General features: G+C 46.9%; 1 protein-coding gene across 1 annotated transcript in view; it reads right to left on the reverse strand.

Annotated features, from left to right (window-relative positions):
• The window catches only part of TNRC6B (trinucleotide repeat containing adaptor 6B), a 712161-nt gene that overhangs the window by 645500 nt on the left and 50624 nt on the right, over positions 1-16037 (reverse strand). Inside the window, exon 2 of the mRNA XM_033929420.1 lies at positions 13207-13294. Coding sequence (XP_033785311.1) covers positions 13207-13251 — 45 coding nt within the window. The 5' untranslated portion in view covers positions 13252-13294. The remainder of the gene's footprint in view (positions 1-13206; positions 13295-16037) is intronic.

A 16037-nucleotide genomic window follows, 5' to 3' on the forward strand; every position in this document is an offset into this window, starting at 1 on the left:
GAGAATCAGAGGGAATGGAGGAAACATATACAGAAATTTGTTAGAAAGGCATCTGCCTCCAGGCAGTGAGGAGAGTAGATCCTGTAACAAAATTGAGGTAGATTGTTGTTGTTGTGGGGAGACGCAAACAGATCTACTTGGGAGTCCCCCACTGAGAAAAAATGTGATGCATAGGCGAGGATTTGAGGGTCCATTCGTGAGGCTTTAGAAGACGACTATTTGTCCGCCAGGAAGTTTTTCTCTCCTTGAATGTAGACGGCTTTCAGAAAGATGTTGTGAAAAATTGCCCAATTCCAAACTTTCTGAGCTTCTTTGCACAGGGGAAGAGATCCTGTTCCTCCCTGCTTGTTGACATAGTACATGGCTACTTGATTGTACGAATTAGGACTACTTGATCGTGAAGAAGATGCTGAAAAGAAAATCGCTCTGAGTTCCAACATATTTATGTGACACTGACGATCTGTGCTGGACCAATGCCCTTAAGTACAGAGACCATCGCGATGAGCCCCCCCAAGCCTAAGTTGAGGAATCTGTCGTGAGGACCTTCTGATGAAGGGGCGTTTGAAACAGCAAACCTCTGGAGAGATTGGAAGAAAGCATGCACCAGTGGAGAGACTGTTTGACCGAAGGAGTCAGTGCAATATGTTGAGAGATAGGATCGGAAGCCTGTACCCATTGAGAAGCCATGATCCACTGAGGAATTCTGAGGTGAAATCTGTCAAAAGGAGTCACGTGAACTGTAGAAGCCATGCGACCCAAAAGAACCATCATGTGCCTCGCTGAAAGAGAGGTGAGGGGCGACAAGTTGTTTGAGAGTATCCAAACGTTGTTGAGAAAGGAATGCTCTGAGTTGCACAGTGTCCAGTACAGCTCCAATGAACTGTAGAGTTTGAGAGGATTGTAGCTAGGATTTTGGAAAGTTTATTTCAAACCTCAAACTTTGGAGAAACCAAATAGTCCATTGGGTCACTACAATAACCCCCCTGAGAAGTTGAATCTTTGATGAGTCAGTCGTCCAAGTACGTGAAAACTTGAAGACAGCTCAGAGCTGATGCTACTACCACCACTAGGCACTTGGTGAAAACTCTGGGAGATGAGGCCAAGCCGAAAGGTAGCACTCTGTATTAAAAATGATGATTTCCCACCCAAATTCTCAGAAACTTGTGGAAGGCTGGATGAATGAGAATGTGAGTGTAAGCCTCTTTGAGATCCAGAGAGCATAACCAATCGTTGTAATCCAGAAGGGGATACAAGAATGCTAGAGACAGCATCTGAAATTTTTCTTTGACAAGAAATTTGTTGAGACCTCTGGGGTCCAAGATAGGACGGAGATCCCCTGTCTTCTTCGGGACAAGGAAGTAACAGGAGTAAAACCCTGTGCTCTGCTGTTCCAGAGGAACTTCCTCGATGGCACAGAGATGAAGCAGAGCTTGGGCTTCCTGAAGAAGGGAGTTCTGTGACTGATTGGAAGGATACTTTCTTGGGGGGAGATCTGGTAGAACCTGAAGGAAATGAAGAGAGTAACCCTCCTTGATTATTGTGAGGACCCAGAGGTCAGATGTAATTAGATGCCATCGCTGTTAAAAAAAAAAAAAAAAGATGGAGCCGTCCCCTGATGGGAATAGGAGAGGACAGAGGCAGAACGATTGATGTTATGCTCTACGTGAGAAGGCTGAGTGGACTTGGTGTAGCAGGAATCTGAGGTTTACGCTACCTTTGTTGTTGTTGCTGTTGTATCTTAGGCGGTGGCCTGGAATACGGTGCTGAATTTGGAGGGTAACGCCTCTGATAGGATGGAGGAGGCCTATAATTTTTAGCAGTGGATTTAGTAGCAGATTTATTTATTTTGATTTCTATCCCGTCCTCCCAGTAGCTCAGAAAGGGTTACAAGCCAACATTCACAATGGAAAACATCAGATTCTGATTCCTTTTTTATTGGAAGATCTTGACCCATTTGACATATGAATTTTGTGAATGACAAACTCTCTAGAGGTGATCTGCATGGTGGTGGTGGTGATGGTGATGAGTTAGAAGAAAGGCCATATGATTCTTCTGCCGAGAGGTCTAGGCCCTCAGACAAGGTGTGGTGGGATAAATCCGAGTCATAGTTCTCAATACCTTGTGGAAGCATTGGAAGATCTTCAAGATGATCGGTGCTGGGAACGTCAGCTGTGTCAATGGTGTGTCTAGAAGCACTCATAGAGCACCGATAGTGCCGGTCCAATGTCAAGTGAGTAGATGAGCTCCAATGCGATGCTACGGTTGTTGATTGGTGTCAATGGGGAGTGCATGATCTAGTTTTCGAGACCCATAATGAGCAATTGCTCAGGCTGGGCCGGTACCAGCAGTGTCACAGTGGTGGCATGAGCTGCCTGTGTCTGCAGCATAGAAGCCAACTCTCCATGCAGTAGCTCTCAAATCTGCTCCTGTATCGAGGCACCGGTACCATGGTGGTCATCGGTACAATAAGTGCCAGAAAGTGTCTAGGCATTGGTGACCTTGATGAAGAGGCACGCCTTTGCAAGGACACCACTTGCAGGGAAGGAGAGCGAGTTTCTTGGCATTGACATTTGGAGTAAGCCGATGGAGTGGACATCTGAGAAGACTCCGATGCTCATTGGGGAAGTGAACACAAGCAAGGAACCCAATAAAACTGCAGTGATATATCAAATCGAAAAACAAAAGAAAAAACTGAAGGAAATGTGTACAAGAAGCCAAGTCTTTAGAAACATAGAAACATAGAAATTGACGGCAGAAAAGGGCCGCGGCCCATCAAGTCTGCCCCATACCATTGACCCACTCCCTGACTTTTACTCCCCTAGAGATCCCACGTGGATATCCCATTTTCTCTTAAAATCTGACACGTTGTTGGCCTCAATTACTTGCTGAGGTAGCTCGTTCCAATGATCGACCACCCTTTCGGTGAAGAAGTATTTCCTGGCATCACCATGAAATTTCCCTCCCTTGACTTTCAGCGAGTGCCCTCTGGTGACCGAGGGCCCTGTAATGAACAAACATATTTAATCATAAATATAATCATAAAACAGTTTGTATCCACAAAGGTTGGTGAACCCGGACCCATAGGGGAGGTGAAGCATGCTTGCGCATCTTAGCTTTCTTATTTCGCGTTCCCGACGAAGCCAAAGGAGATGAAGCCGATGTCAAGCGAGGTGCCATACTGGCTTCAATGCCAATGTGGCTTCAGTGTCTGAAGGGGTGGATATCCCTTAATGATCTCGACTAGAGAATGACACAGGGAAAAAAATCTGTCTCCGTCACCGGACCACTGTCCCATTCACCGCCCCATCCTCGCCGTCCCCTTCACCACCCCGTCCCCGTCGTCCCCTTTACTGCCCCCATCCCTGTAGCATACACCCTTCCCTCTCGCCACCTCACTGCCCTTCAGCACCCCTCGCGCAGTCTGTGCATCTCCCTCCCTCCCCCTTACCCTCTCGGCATGTTTTAAGGTTTCAGATTTATTAAAAGCCGCCGGAGTGTTTGTGCAGTTGCGTGCGTGTGTGGGCGGAAGCTTTTCCTCTGACGCAACCGGAAGTTGCGTCAGAGGAGAAGCTTCTGCCCACACACGCACGCGACTGTATGTATGCTCCGGAAGCTTTCAACAAGTCTGAAACTTTAAACCACGCCACAAAGGTAAGGGGGAGGAAGGGAGATAGATAGATTCAGGTGCGTAGGTAGGAAGGAGGGTGGTGACCGCGCACATTCCCTCCCTTAACTGCGGGGACAAGGCCATTCACCGTTCTACGAGGCGGTGGATGGCCTTGTCCCCGTACCTGCGGTGAGCACCTTTCCCCCCTCCACCGTTTTGGCGGGTTACCTGTGGCTACTTGTGGCTAGTCGCGGGTAACATCCATCATGTCATTCTCTAATCCCGACGATGAATCAGAGTTTTTCGTGCTGGAGCTGTCCAGCCATCAGGGATCTTTTTTTACAACTGGTGGCAGTGTTTACAAGACTCTACCCGGTGGTCAGGGCATAAACACTGAAGGAACCAACTGTGCAGGTCCTATTGCATCACGTGTACAGTTTAAAACCCTTGGAAGCCTTGGACATTGTGGGAAAAACCACTGATGCAAAGTTGAAGGACTCAATGGTCCAACGGGGGTCCAGCAGATGATGTATTGAAAAAGGTTACAATACATTACATTACGGATTTCTTTTTTTTGAATATGTTTTTATTGTAGGAACAAATCACAAGAGACACAATCAGCAACCAAGCCAAAAGGGAACAACACTGTAGAAACAATAATACAAATAAGCAATACAGCTAGGCAAGAAATCAAACAATCAAACAAAGCTCTCTCATGAAAGTCCAAAATTTTCATTTTTTAGACAGAACAGCAAGAAAACAAATCTCCCACCCTCCCAAACTCACCCCCACCCAACCCCCCTGCCTCCTAAAAGAACCGACCCAGCTTAGAAAGAGTTCCAGCACTCCAGATAAGCCACTGATTGCCAGCTAGTGGCACCCTTCTTGCGTTTCCTTTCCCAGACCGCCATCTGGGACATAGTAGCTCTCCATTGTTGGAACGTAGGACACACACTCCCTACCCAGTGCTGCAAGATAAGCTTCTTAGTAAGCCCTAGAGCCAATAACACAAAGCGTCGCAAAGGCTCACTAATACCCGCCTCAGCCAGGGGACCCGTGACACCGAGCAGCAGAGTCTTGTACGACCACTCCAGGGAGCGCCCCAAAACCTCTTCCAACTCTCGAAGCACACGCACCCACAACGGCCCCACTAAAGAGCATTCCAAAAAATGATGCACCATCGTCCCCTTAAGAGCAGGGCACCGGGTACAAAAGGCATCAGGCCACAGGCCTATAGCGTGCCCGGCGCAGCGGGTTATATACGCCCTATGTAAGATCTTAAGATGAATTTCATGTAAAGCAACGTTAGGAGTCGCCCCAGCACCGTCCACAAAACACTTAGACAACTCATCGACCGTGACCTCCTCTCCCAACTCAGAGCTCCATCCCTCTGCCATCCGGGACAAAAAAGCCTCAGCAGGTTTCCAATCCCTCCCTAGCTTGTACCAAGCCGATAACGAATTAAATTCAAGCGAAAGGGAAAGAAAAGCCCTGTCCAACGGGGAAAAAATGGGCAACTGCCCGGTCGGCAACCAAAGCGAAGAACAATAACTGCGTAGTTGTAGATAGAACAGTACGGACCCTACACTCCACGCCCATTGATCTTGACAGGAAAGAAAACCTGGCAGCCGCCCCGAACCCAACTCGATAATCTGACCAACAAATCGACACCCGGACTGACTAGCCCGCACAAAGAAAACATGCTCACCCGCAGGGAAGGCAGGGTTAGCCACGAACTCCAGGAATGGCGAGGGGCCCGACAAGCCCCCCATTTCCCTGCGCCACCATCCCCAAGCGCTGCGCAAAGGTCGTAACAGGGAAGCACAAGAGTCAGCCCCGGGTCTCAAGGTGTTAAACACCGACACCGGAGCTGCCAACAAGGACCAAAACCCCGGCGGAGCAAACTTGGTCGCACCCGTGTAAGCTTCATGCACCCAGCGGAGCAGAGCTGCCACGTTATAAAGACGAAGATCTGGAAGATTTACACCCCTCTGAGACCGCTCTCTAATAAGCTTAAGGTAACCAATTCGCGCCCTTCTAGATCGCCCAATGAAAGAAGAAACAATACCTTTGTAAACCTTTATATCTCTACATGTGACCCACATAGGCACCATTTGCAGAGGATAGAGCAACTTTGGCAAGAGGACCATCTTAATAAGAGCAATACGACCGAGAAAAGAAATCGGAAAGTCCATCCACCTCTTACAGAGCACTTTAACCGCATCCAGTTTTTCCAGCACATTTTTCCTATAGACTACCCGAGGGTACGCATGTAGAAAAACTCCCAGGTATTTAAGCGTGCCCCCAGACCATTTTAGTGGAAAGGAAGAATCATGATGTGCCGCACACTGTGAGTGGACCGCTAAAGCTTCCGACTTATCAAAATTAATACTCAGACCTGAGAACGCACCAAATTGTTGGATAAGCTTAATTAACACAGGCACTCCCGTAGTTGCATCCCCCCCAAAATATAAGCATATCATCTGCAAATAGATTGATTTTAAATTCTTGCGTCCCCAAATGTATACCCCGAAGTTCCCCCATATGTCTGATCTTAGCCGCTAGAGGTTCAAGGGCCAACACGAACAGCATGGGAGAGAGCAGACATCCCTGACGCGTACCCCGAGCCAAGGAAAAGGAAGAGGTGAGCATCCCATTCACCAAAATCTGTGCAGTCGGCTGCTCGTAAAGCGAACGGATCCCGGCCAGAAAGCGCCCCATAATACCCATCTGAGGTAAAATCCAAAACAAATAATCCCAGAGAACCTTATCGAATGCCTTTTCAGCATCCAGACTAACAATAAGGGCATTCTCCTGACCCGGGTGTTCCCGTAACAGTGCAGGGTTCTGCAACACAGAAAGTGCTCGCAAAACATTAGCAGAAGAATACCGACCTGGGACAAAACCGGCCTGATCCGGATGAACCAGAAGGGGCAAAACCTGGCCAAGACGCGCAGCCATAATGGCCGCAAAAAGCTTGATGTCTTGATTCAACAGAGATATAGGCCGATAAGACCCCAGTCGGTCCTCCGCTCTCCCCGGCTTCGGTAACACAACAATATGAGCATGAGTAAGTCGATGCGGAGGCAAACCCCCCACACATAAGGCCTGACATAGAGCCTGAAAAGGACCAATCACCCGATCTCCAAGCATTTTGTAGTATTCAGGGCCCAGGCCGTCTGGGCCAGGTGCTTTCGCAAGCTTTAAAGCCCATATAGCTCTCTGAATCTCAATTCCCCGTACCAGAGCATTAAGCGCATCTCTTTGGGCCTGGGTCAAAGCAGGAAGAGGAAGGTCACGAAAAAACTCTGCCCTCTGCTCAGTGTCACAGCTCCCCCGGTCATATAGGGCCCGATAGAACGTTACAAAGCTGTGTTGAATAGCCGCGGGCGAAGTCGCCTCAGAGCCATCAGGAGCCCAAATTTTAGGAATATGACGCCTGCGGGCCTTGTGATTAACCAAGGAGGCCAACAGTTTCCCTGCCTTATTTCCCCACCGATGTAGTCGATATTTATACAGCTGAATATCCCTTAGGGCCCTCTGCGCCAGTAAGTCATTAATTTGCCATCGCAGCTCCATGTATTGGCTCTTGAGGGCTGTGGACCCCTTCCTATGTAACTCCCCCCGCACCAGACCTAGTTGACGGGCCAAATCAACCAGTGCCTGATCTTGTACCTTCCGCTTATGGGAGGTGTAAGCTATAATTTTACCCCGTAACACAGCTTTACTGGCCTCCCAAAATACCACCTCGGAAACATCAGAAGAGGAGTTATCGGCTAGATAAAAATCCCATTGGTCTTCCAAGAAAGTGCAGAAGTCCTTATCTTCATACAATGTGGGATTCATTCTCCAGCCAGACAAGGTCCTCTGGGGCGCCTGTTGATCAAGGAGCTCCATCCAGACCACATGATGATCGGAAAGTACCCCATCCTCAATCATCACTCTCCGGACTCCAGACAAAAGGGGTGGGGCAACTAACAAGTAGTCTAATCTACTATGTACTTTGTGCACTGGGGAATAATAAGTAAAATCAGATTCGTCTGGATGGAGCGTTCGCCACAGGTCCACAAGGCCCAATTGCGAATTAACAAAGTTGACCCCCTTGTGTTCCCCCTGATGCAAACGAGGCTTAGGAGGCTTACAGTCAATAAGAGGATCAGCAGTAATATTGAAATCTCCGCCAAGCACCAATTGGTACTCAGAGAAGGGAGCAAGAGCAGCAACCAAAACAGAAAAGAAACGATGAGAATACACATTAGGGGCGTATAGAGAGCAAAAAACATATTTCTTTCCCAGAAACACCCCTGCCCAGATTACATACCGGCCCTCAGAGTCCAAAATCACTTTATGTACAGTACAAGTATGTTTCTTATGGAAAATCACAGCTACACCTCTCTGCCTACTATTAAAGGAAGCAAAGGCAAGCTCACCCACCCAGTCCCTGCGGAGCTTAGCGTGCTCAGTAGCATTGAGGTGTGTCTCTTGAAGAAGCAAAACATCCACCTGCAGTTTCCTACAGTACTGAAGTACCTTACTACGCTTAACAGGAGAGTGTAACCCATCTACATTAAAGCTAGCAACCCTAACCCCGGACATAATTACCGGATATGTTCATAAAGCACAAAAAAGACCAAAGATCATACGAGACGGCAGCACCGGCTTCCCAGCCGAGCCGGTGCTCAGCCCACTCAGACAGAAACTCAAACTGAGCCAGATTCCCAGGATGCAACCCATCCCCCCAACTCAACTACCAACTCTTCCAAACAATCCCCCCCTCACAATCAAAGTGACCCGCCCTCCTCCCTCCCAGCAGCCCCACCACCCCAACCCCCATCCATACTGGCAACCACACCCCCATATCACCAACTCCCACTTCAAGCAAACACAGATACTCACACTCACCCCTCGCCCTCCCCCAATCTCCCCCTCCCATAAACAAGTCCAACATCAGATACCAGTCTCGTCCATGACCGAGGTAAAATAAAACATTAAGGAACTAAGGACAAGAAGACGTCCAGAACTCTAGACAGAAGGACTAAAAGCAAAAGGTCAGAAAGTAGCAAAAGAGAAACAAAGGAAGCCAGACCCTCTCAACAAAAGAAGGCATCCAGCTCTCCTGATCAAGTCAAAAAGAGAGTCCAAAAAATGTCTATCAGATGTCCAGGCCTGCTCTAAAGCCGGTTCGGAGAGGCATCCCCTCCACAAATACCTTCTCTGCAAGCTGCCAAGGTTCCCCCTCCCCGGATCGGGAGGCATGTCAAGCATGTCCAAGCAGAGAAGCTCCAACCAAAGGGCAGCGGAGGATTCCAGACAGGCAGTATTGGTCCATGTCCAAAATGAAACCCCTGGGAAGCACGGGAGGCCCAAAAGCTCACCCCCAGACCAGAACTCTCCTCTTCCTCCGGCAGGAATTGCCCCCCAGTTGAGCAGTCACATTACTGAGCAGGGAGGCTCTCAATGAAGCGCTTCAACTCTTCTGCCTTGGACACCGTAAAGGTGCGGTTCTCATAGGTCAAGCGCACCTTAGCCGGGTAGAGAAAGGCAAATCGAATTCCTCTAGAGACCAGTTGAGAGCAATAAGGCGTGAAGGTTCTTCTTTGCTCCGCCACTTTAGTAGAGAAGTCCTGAAAAATCAATAGTTTAGCGCCCCCATAGAGCAGATGTTGCGACTTCTTAAAGAGGTCAAGCAAGCGAGCCTTAACAGCATAGTTATGGAAACGGGCCAGCACAGCTCGAGGTCTGCCATTGCCATCAGAATCACGTCGTTGCCCCACACGATAAACACGCTCCACCACCACAGGGCCCTCAGTGTCCAGCAAGCCGAGCTCCTTGGGTAGCCATTGTTCAACCAAGTGCCGGAGCTCCGAATCTTTTACACTCTCCGGGATTCCAATGATTCTAAGGTTCTTCCGACGAGCCCTGTTCTCCTGGTCTTCCACCTTCTCCTCCAACTGGCAGACACGGGCCTCCAGAGAAGCAAGCCTGCCGTCAGCCACTCCAGCTCTATCTTCCTGGGCTGATAGTCTCTCCTCTACCTGTTGTAGTTGTGCAGCCTGCCCCACCAGGGAATCTTTAAGGTCGTCCATAGAGGCATGCAGCTTGGCCAGTTTGTCATCTAGCAGCTGCGAGAGGTGCCTCATGGAGACCTGCAGCACCTCATCCGGGGAGTGGGCCGCCACAGCGTCTGTCTGTGTCTCCGCCATCTTGCGCGCCGGGCTCCCACTGACTTTCGTCGGCCGTGAAACTTTTGGCGGCATGCCCCGCCGCTAATTAAAGCAATCCGCATTCCTCCAACTCACCGCCGGTTCCCGGTGCCTAGCAACGGCTGCGCTTCTAAGAAATTTTCATTTGCCGGTCAGGAACGCTCTTTGGTTCCCGGTGCCTAGCAACGGCTGCGCTTCTAAGAAATTTTCATTTGCCGGTCAGGAACGCTCTTTTAGGGGAGGAAATCGGGGAAGGCAGAGCGGAGCTCCGTGCTCAGGCGTCCGTTCAGGAACCAGCCATCATGTGACACCCACCCCCCCCCCCCCCACATTACAGATTTCTATTCCGCCTATACCTTGCAGTTCAAGGCGGATTACAAAAGATTTGACTGGACATTTTCCAGTGAAGATACAATTTTTTTTTTTTTCCCCCAACAGAGGAGATATAGTTGGAAAGATTCCGAGGGGATTTACAAGTTGGATAGCAAATTGACAGTGCAGAACTGTGTGATATAAACAATTAGATTACATTTAGAGTAGGTAAGATTACAGTACATTTCAGGGATCTGTTTACTTGGTAGGTGATTTGGGGAGGATTTTATAGGGGAGAATTATCTGGAGGTAGGTGAATAGGGGTTAAGATATTTGGATGAATTTTTTGAAAAGCAGGGTTTTGATTTCTTTTTGGAATGTTTTGAGATCGCCCGTTGTCGTCAGCAGGTTGGAGATGGAATGGTTGAGTTTTGCTGCTTGTGTTGCCAGAAGGTTGTCAAACATTTTCTTACATTGTGTGCCTTTGAGTGGGGGGAAGGCAAAAGGGTTCGGGGTTCTTCTGTGTCTTGAGGTGAAGATCTGGTTTAAGCGGTTGTTTAGGTAGGAGGGGGAAGAGCCATTTAGCGCTTTGAATAATAGGCAGTAGAATATGAATTGAATTCGTGCTTGTATGGGTAGCCAGTGAGAGTCTAAGATCAGTCTGAGGGCGGTGTTTTGTATGGTCTGAAGTTGTTTTATCATCATGGCAGGACAAGGTAGATAGAGGGAGTTGCAATAGTCCAGCAAACCTAAGACTAGGGATTGGGCAATTAGTCTGAATTGTGCTGGATTGAAAAATTTTCTGATTTTACGTAGATTTCTCATAGTTAGAAAAGCTTTCTGGGTTGTCTTGTTGATTTGGGAAGGCATTGTGCAGCATCTGTCTATCGTTACTCCTAGGAGTTTGAGTTCGGGTTGTATTGGGTATTTGGTATTTTTTATTTTCAGTTCTGTGATGGTAGGAGTTTGGGCCTTTTTGAGCAATTTCCCCCGCCTAAAATCAGGCTCCATGGAGCCAGAAGGCCCAAAAAACAAAAAAATTAAAAGAAAAATGAAATACTGAATAAAATACACTCAGGAAGGCACAAAAAGGTAACAGCTTGATATGCTGTGAAGAATCCAAAAATACTCAGCTTCTCAGCTCCACAGTAAGCTGAGAACTGATGGTCCCGTGAGCTGATGTCAGGTAGGAAGACACCAGTGCATGTGCAGTACCAGAAGTCTTGAGACCTTTGAAGAAGTTTAAAGTGATAATACACTTTTGCACTGACCGTACCGGGGCTCTGTAGATGACATGACTTTATGTGAGAATATGCTGCCTGCTTGTCATGGGATAATGCAAATTATAATAAACTTCAGATCTAAGAGGGAAATATTCACGAAATATATGTTTACCTATGATGTTTTAAAGGAAGTCACACCAGTGACCAGAGAACTGGTGGAGGTCACTTATGTACTTGGGATTTAGAGACTGCTGACGTAATGATTTCACTTTTAACAGAAGTAGCTTCTTCTACTGACATAGAAAGACTATTCTACTACTACTTATCATTTCTATAGTACTGCTAGATGTATGTAGCGCTCTACATTATTATTCTCTTCCTTTGAACTTAATTCATTCTAAACTGAGAAATCGTTTTGGAACCTGATAAAGCAAAAAAGCTTATTTTCATTTCCAGATTATGAACAAATAAGAAGATGAAGACGAGTGAGCTACAGAAGACAGTATTTTAAGTTTTTCATGTGTGAACCTGGCTGACAGTTGTTTTCTTTTAAGATATTTTGTTTAACCACATCAGTTAACATGGATGTTTAAATAAATACAAGAATACATTTGCTATGTTAATATTTTGGTTAAATAAAACTATTTACTGTATATACTCATATATATGCCAATCCAAATATAAACAGAGGTGACCTTTTATCCCCCAAAAAGAAGGAAAAAAGAATGACTAATATAAACCAGGGGGGTTTATATTCAAGTGCCCTGCAAGGCTCTGCACCTAGTCTCCCTGCCTCTGCACCCTGTACCCTCTCCCTCCCTCCCTCCATCCCATCCCTGATGCTTTGCAGGCCTCCCCGAGACTGCTCTAAGCCCTGGTGGTCCAGCAATGAGACGGGACAGGAGGGATTGCCTCTGACACATCCTACCTCCCTCCACTTCCCAGACTTTTAAAAACCTACCTTTAAAGCCCTGGTGGTCCAGTGGTGAACTCAGGTTAGGAGCAATTCTCCTACACTCCTGCCCCTTGCAGAACTACTAGCTGAATGGCTGCCGGTGTTCTCGTGAGGTTGCCATGAGAACTCGTGGCAGCCATTCAGATAGCAGCTCTGCATGGAGCAGGAGCATAGGAAGATCGTTCCTGCCCTGATTCACTGCTGGATGACCAGAGTTTTAAAGGTAGGTTCTCTTAAAAGTCTGGGAGTTAGGAGGGAGGTAGGATATGTCAGAGTCAGCCAGGACAGGAGGTAGAACGGATCTCCCATCCCAGCCCACAGCTGGACCACCAGGGCTTACTGCAGGCATGGGGGAGGTATGCAACAGGTCCGGGAGGAGGCGAGTGGACACTGACTCGAATATAAACCAAGACCTGCCCTTTTGGACCATTTTTTGGCTCAGAAATCTCAATTTATATTCGAGTATATATGGTAATGATCTCATTTCAATAAAGAGCAGAAAAGTTGTCCCAATATGAATGATTAACTTATTAACCTGGAGATAGTTCACCTTGCAATAACTTCATAATTATTTATCTATGTATTTCTAATAGTAGAACCAAATCAAAATTTTTTTTATATAATCATAAAACTTATCTGAAAAGTTATTTTTCAGAAAAATGAAACCTTCATCTGGATTATTTTGCTGCTGATGACAGGGAAGGGGGCATTTGAGACAGACACACACTAATCAGTATTGTGGCTCAGATGGGAAGATATTTGTCAGCTTTATATCAGCCCTTTTGGATTCAATGCAGCTTCAACTTAAAAATTTGCAAAGACCACTACTCTAGTATATCCTTTTAACGCGTTATTCTATTAATAGATATTGTCCTGAATTTAACAATAAAATGTTTTAGAACCCACCTTGGGATTGTTTTCCTCAAGTATCTTGTCCTCATCCGTCTGCATGAGACAGGATTGTGCAAAAACTGCAGAAACGTACAAATACTGCCTGAAACATACAAGGGTAAATGATCATAACAGAAAAGAAAATTAAATACATACATACCCAAAAATACATTAGCAGAAACTAGGTCAAACAACTAAGGACACATTTTAGATGAACAAAAAGCACAGTTATTACTGTAACAAGTGTTGTCCAGGAACAGCAGGTAGATATTCTCACATATGGGTGACGTCATCCACGGAGCCCTGGTACAGATATAACTGCTAAAGCGCTCTTGCACTTTAAGAACTTTAGAAAGTTTGCGACTGACTGCACCGCGCATGTGTGAGTGCCTTCCCACCCAACATAGGCGCGCGGCTTCTCAGTTCAGAAAGCCAGCTAAGAAGCCAACCAGGGGAGATGAATGGGTTGTCAGAATATCTGCCTGCTGTCCCTGCAAAACATCTGTTATGGTAAGTAATCGTGCTTTATCCCAGGACAAGCAGGCAGCATATTCTCACATGTGGGTGACCTCCAAGCTAACCAGAATGGGATGGTGGGAGAGTTGGCCTTAGGAAAATAAATTTTGTTATACTGACTAGCCGAAGTGCCCATCCCATCTGGAAAAAGATTCCAGACAGTAATGTGTGAACCAAGAATCAGGTGGAAGCTTTACATATTTCCTCAACAGAGGTAGATCAAAGGAAAGCTACTGAAGCTGCCATAGCTCTAACTTTATGAGCTGTGACACGACTCTCCAGTTGCAGCCCAGCCTGAGCATAACGGAACGATATACATGAAGCTAATCAATTGTAATTCGTTCTCTTGGAAATAGGATGCCCCAACTTGTTGAGATCATAGGAGACGAAAATTTGAGGAGATCATCTATGCGGCTTTGTTCTGTCGAGTTAGTAGGCCAAAGCTCATTTGCAGTCCAGAGTATGAAGAGCCGCTTCTCCTGAATGAGAATGAGGCTTATTTAAAAACACTGGTAGCACAATCGACTGATTGAGATTAAATTCTGTGACAACTTTCGGCAGAAATTTTGGATGTGTGTGAAGAACCACTTTGTCATGATGGAACATAGTAAATGGTGGATCTGCCACCAATTCCTGAAGTTCATTTACTCTTCTGGCAGAAGTAAATGAAATGAGAAAAGCAACTTTCCAGGTAAGATTTTTTTTTTTTTTGTAATTATTTATTTATAACAGAAAACAGTACAAAAAACGATCAGTACATCACAAAAGTAATACAAGCAGCAGAACTCCCAAAAAACCCTCCCCTCCCCCCTCCTGTAACAGCAAGTACAGATGCTCAACCCCCAAGATTCATACAACACCGCAAACCAATATGTAGCTCAGCAACCAAGGAGTTGGAAATAGAAGTAATGAAATAGCAAAAGTGAGAAAATAGCAAATAATAAGCAGTGCCCCCAGATCATACCCAATGCCATCAAATCATCCCACAGCAGGCCTCCCCAAATCCAATCCCTCCACTTCCAGGTATCTCCCCTAATATCATGATATTGCTGCCATTTTCTAGTCACTAAGGCCGAAAGCTGGTACCGCTCACATACCCTTCCCAATTTCTTTCTCATTAAGGTCAAAGTAGGTGTATTAGTACCTTGCCAGTAGCGAGCCACAGTGAGCCTAGCTGCTGTGAACGCCAGCCGAGCCAGTCTATCCTGGGTGTTATCCTCCCCTCCTGTGGGTGTTATCCTCCCCTCCCGTGGGAAACCCCAGTAAGGCCACCTCCGCCCTTTCCACGGTGGGCACCCCAAATCCTGAAGCTGAGGGCAAATCCACCACATGTGAAAGAATGTTTTCCGCTGTCCACACCCCCTTCAGCATAAATCTATGCCTGTGGCAGACATCTTGCTCAAAATAACCAGGGTAATATACCAGCGAACCAGCAGTTTAAGAGCATTCTCCACCAAGACTGGAGCCACCGCTATGTGATGTATCCTAAATGTGATGGTTTACCAGGTAGAATCATCAAAAACCTGCCCCAAGTCCACCTCCCAAGCCAATAGGTATGAAGGTTTCTGGCCTCGCTCCTGATGTACCCACTTGTACAACAAAGAAATGCAACCTCGCTGTACTTGTGTTCTCAACAGATGCTCAAATTCTGAACAACTATAAACTGCAGCGTCAGCCTGTTTAGCCTTCTGTAAATAACTTTTCACTTGTAGATACGGGAAGAGATCCTTAGAGTCTAACTGGTAAAGAGCTTGAAGCTCAGGAAAAGCTCGAATGGACTCCCCCTCCAGAAATTGGCCAAAGTACTGCAGCCCTTTCCTTGCCTACTTCACAAATATCCCCCCATCTCTACCAGGCATAAAATCAGAAGCATACCGCAACGGCAAATGATACAGCCCCTTACTTTTACCTAGCAATTTGCGGGCCTCTCCTTTCCAAACCCGCAGCATCCACCTAGTGAACGGATTAGAGATGGTCCCCAGCTCTTTTTCCCAATTCCCCCCACATGAGCGACCCAAGTGTCTATGCCCCCCAGGAACTGCCCAACACACCCTGCTCCACCTGCACCCACAGCTTTAAAGAGGTCACATGCCACTCCACTCCCACCCTTAACTGTGCCGCACGGTAATAATGCTCCAGGTGAGGGATACCCAGACCCTCTTCCGCCTTAAACTTAAACTTGGCCCACCGCACCACCTGGGGACATCTGCCTCCCCACACAAACCGTAGCAGGTTGCGCTGCCACCGGTGAAAATACTGCCAAGGGATTTCTATAGGCAAAACTTGAAAAAATATAAATACTTAGGGAGAATCAGCATCCGGGTTATCTC

Source organism: Geotrypetes seraphini, chromosome 2 (genome assembly GCF_902459505.1).
Source record: "Geotrypetes seraphini chromosome 2, aGeoSer1.1, whole genome shotgun sequence".
NCBI classification, from domain to species: domain Eukaryota; kingdom Metazoa; phylum Chordata; class Amphibia; order Gymnophiona; family Dermophiidae; genus Geotrypetes; species Geotrypetes seraphini.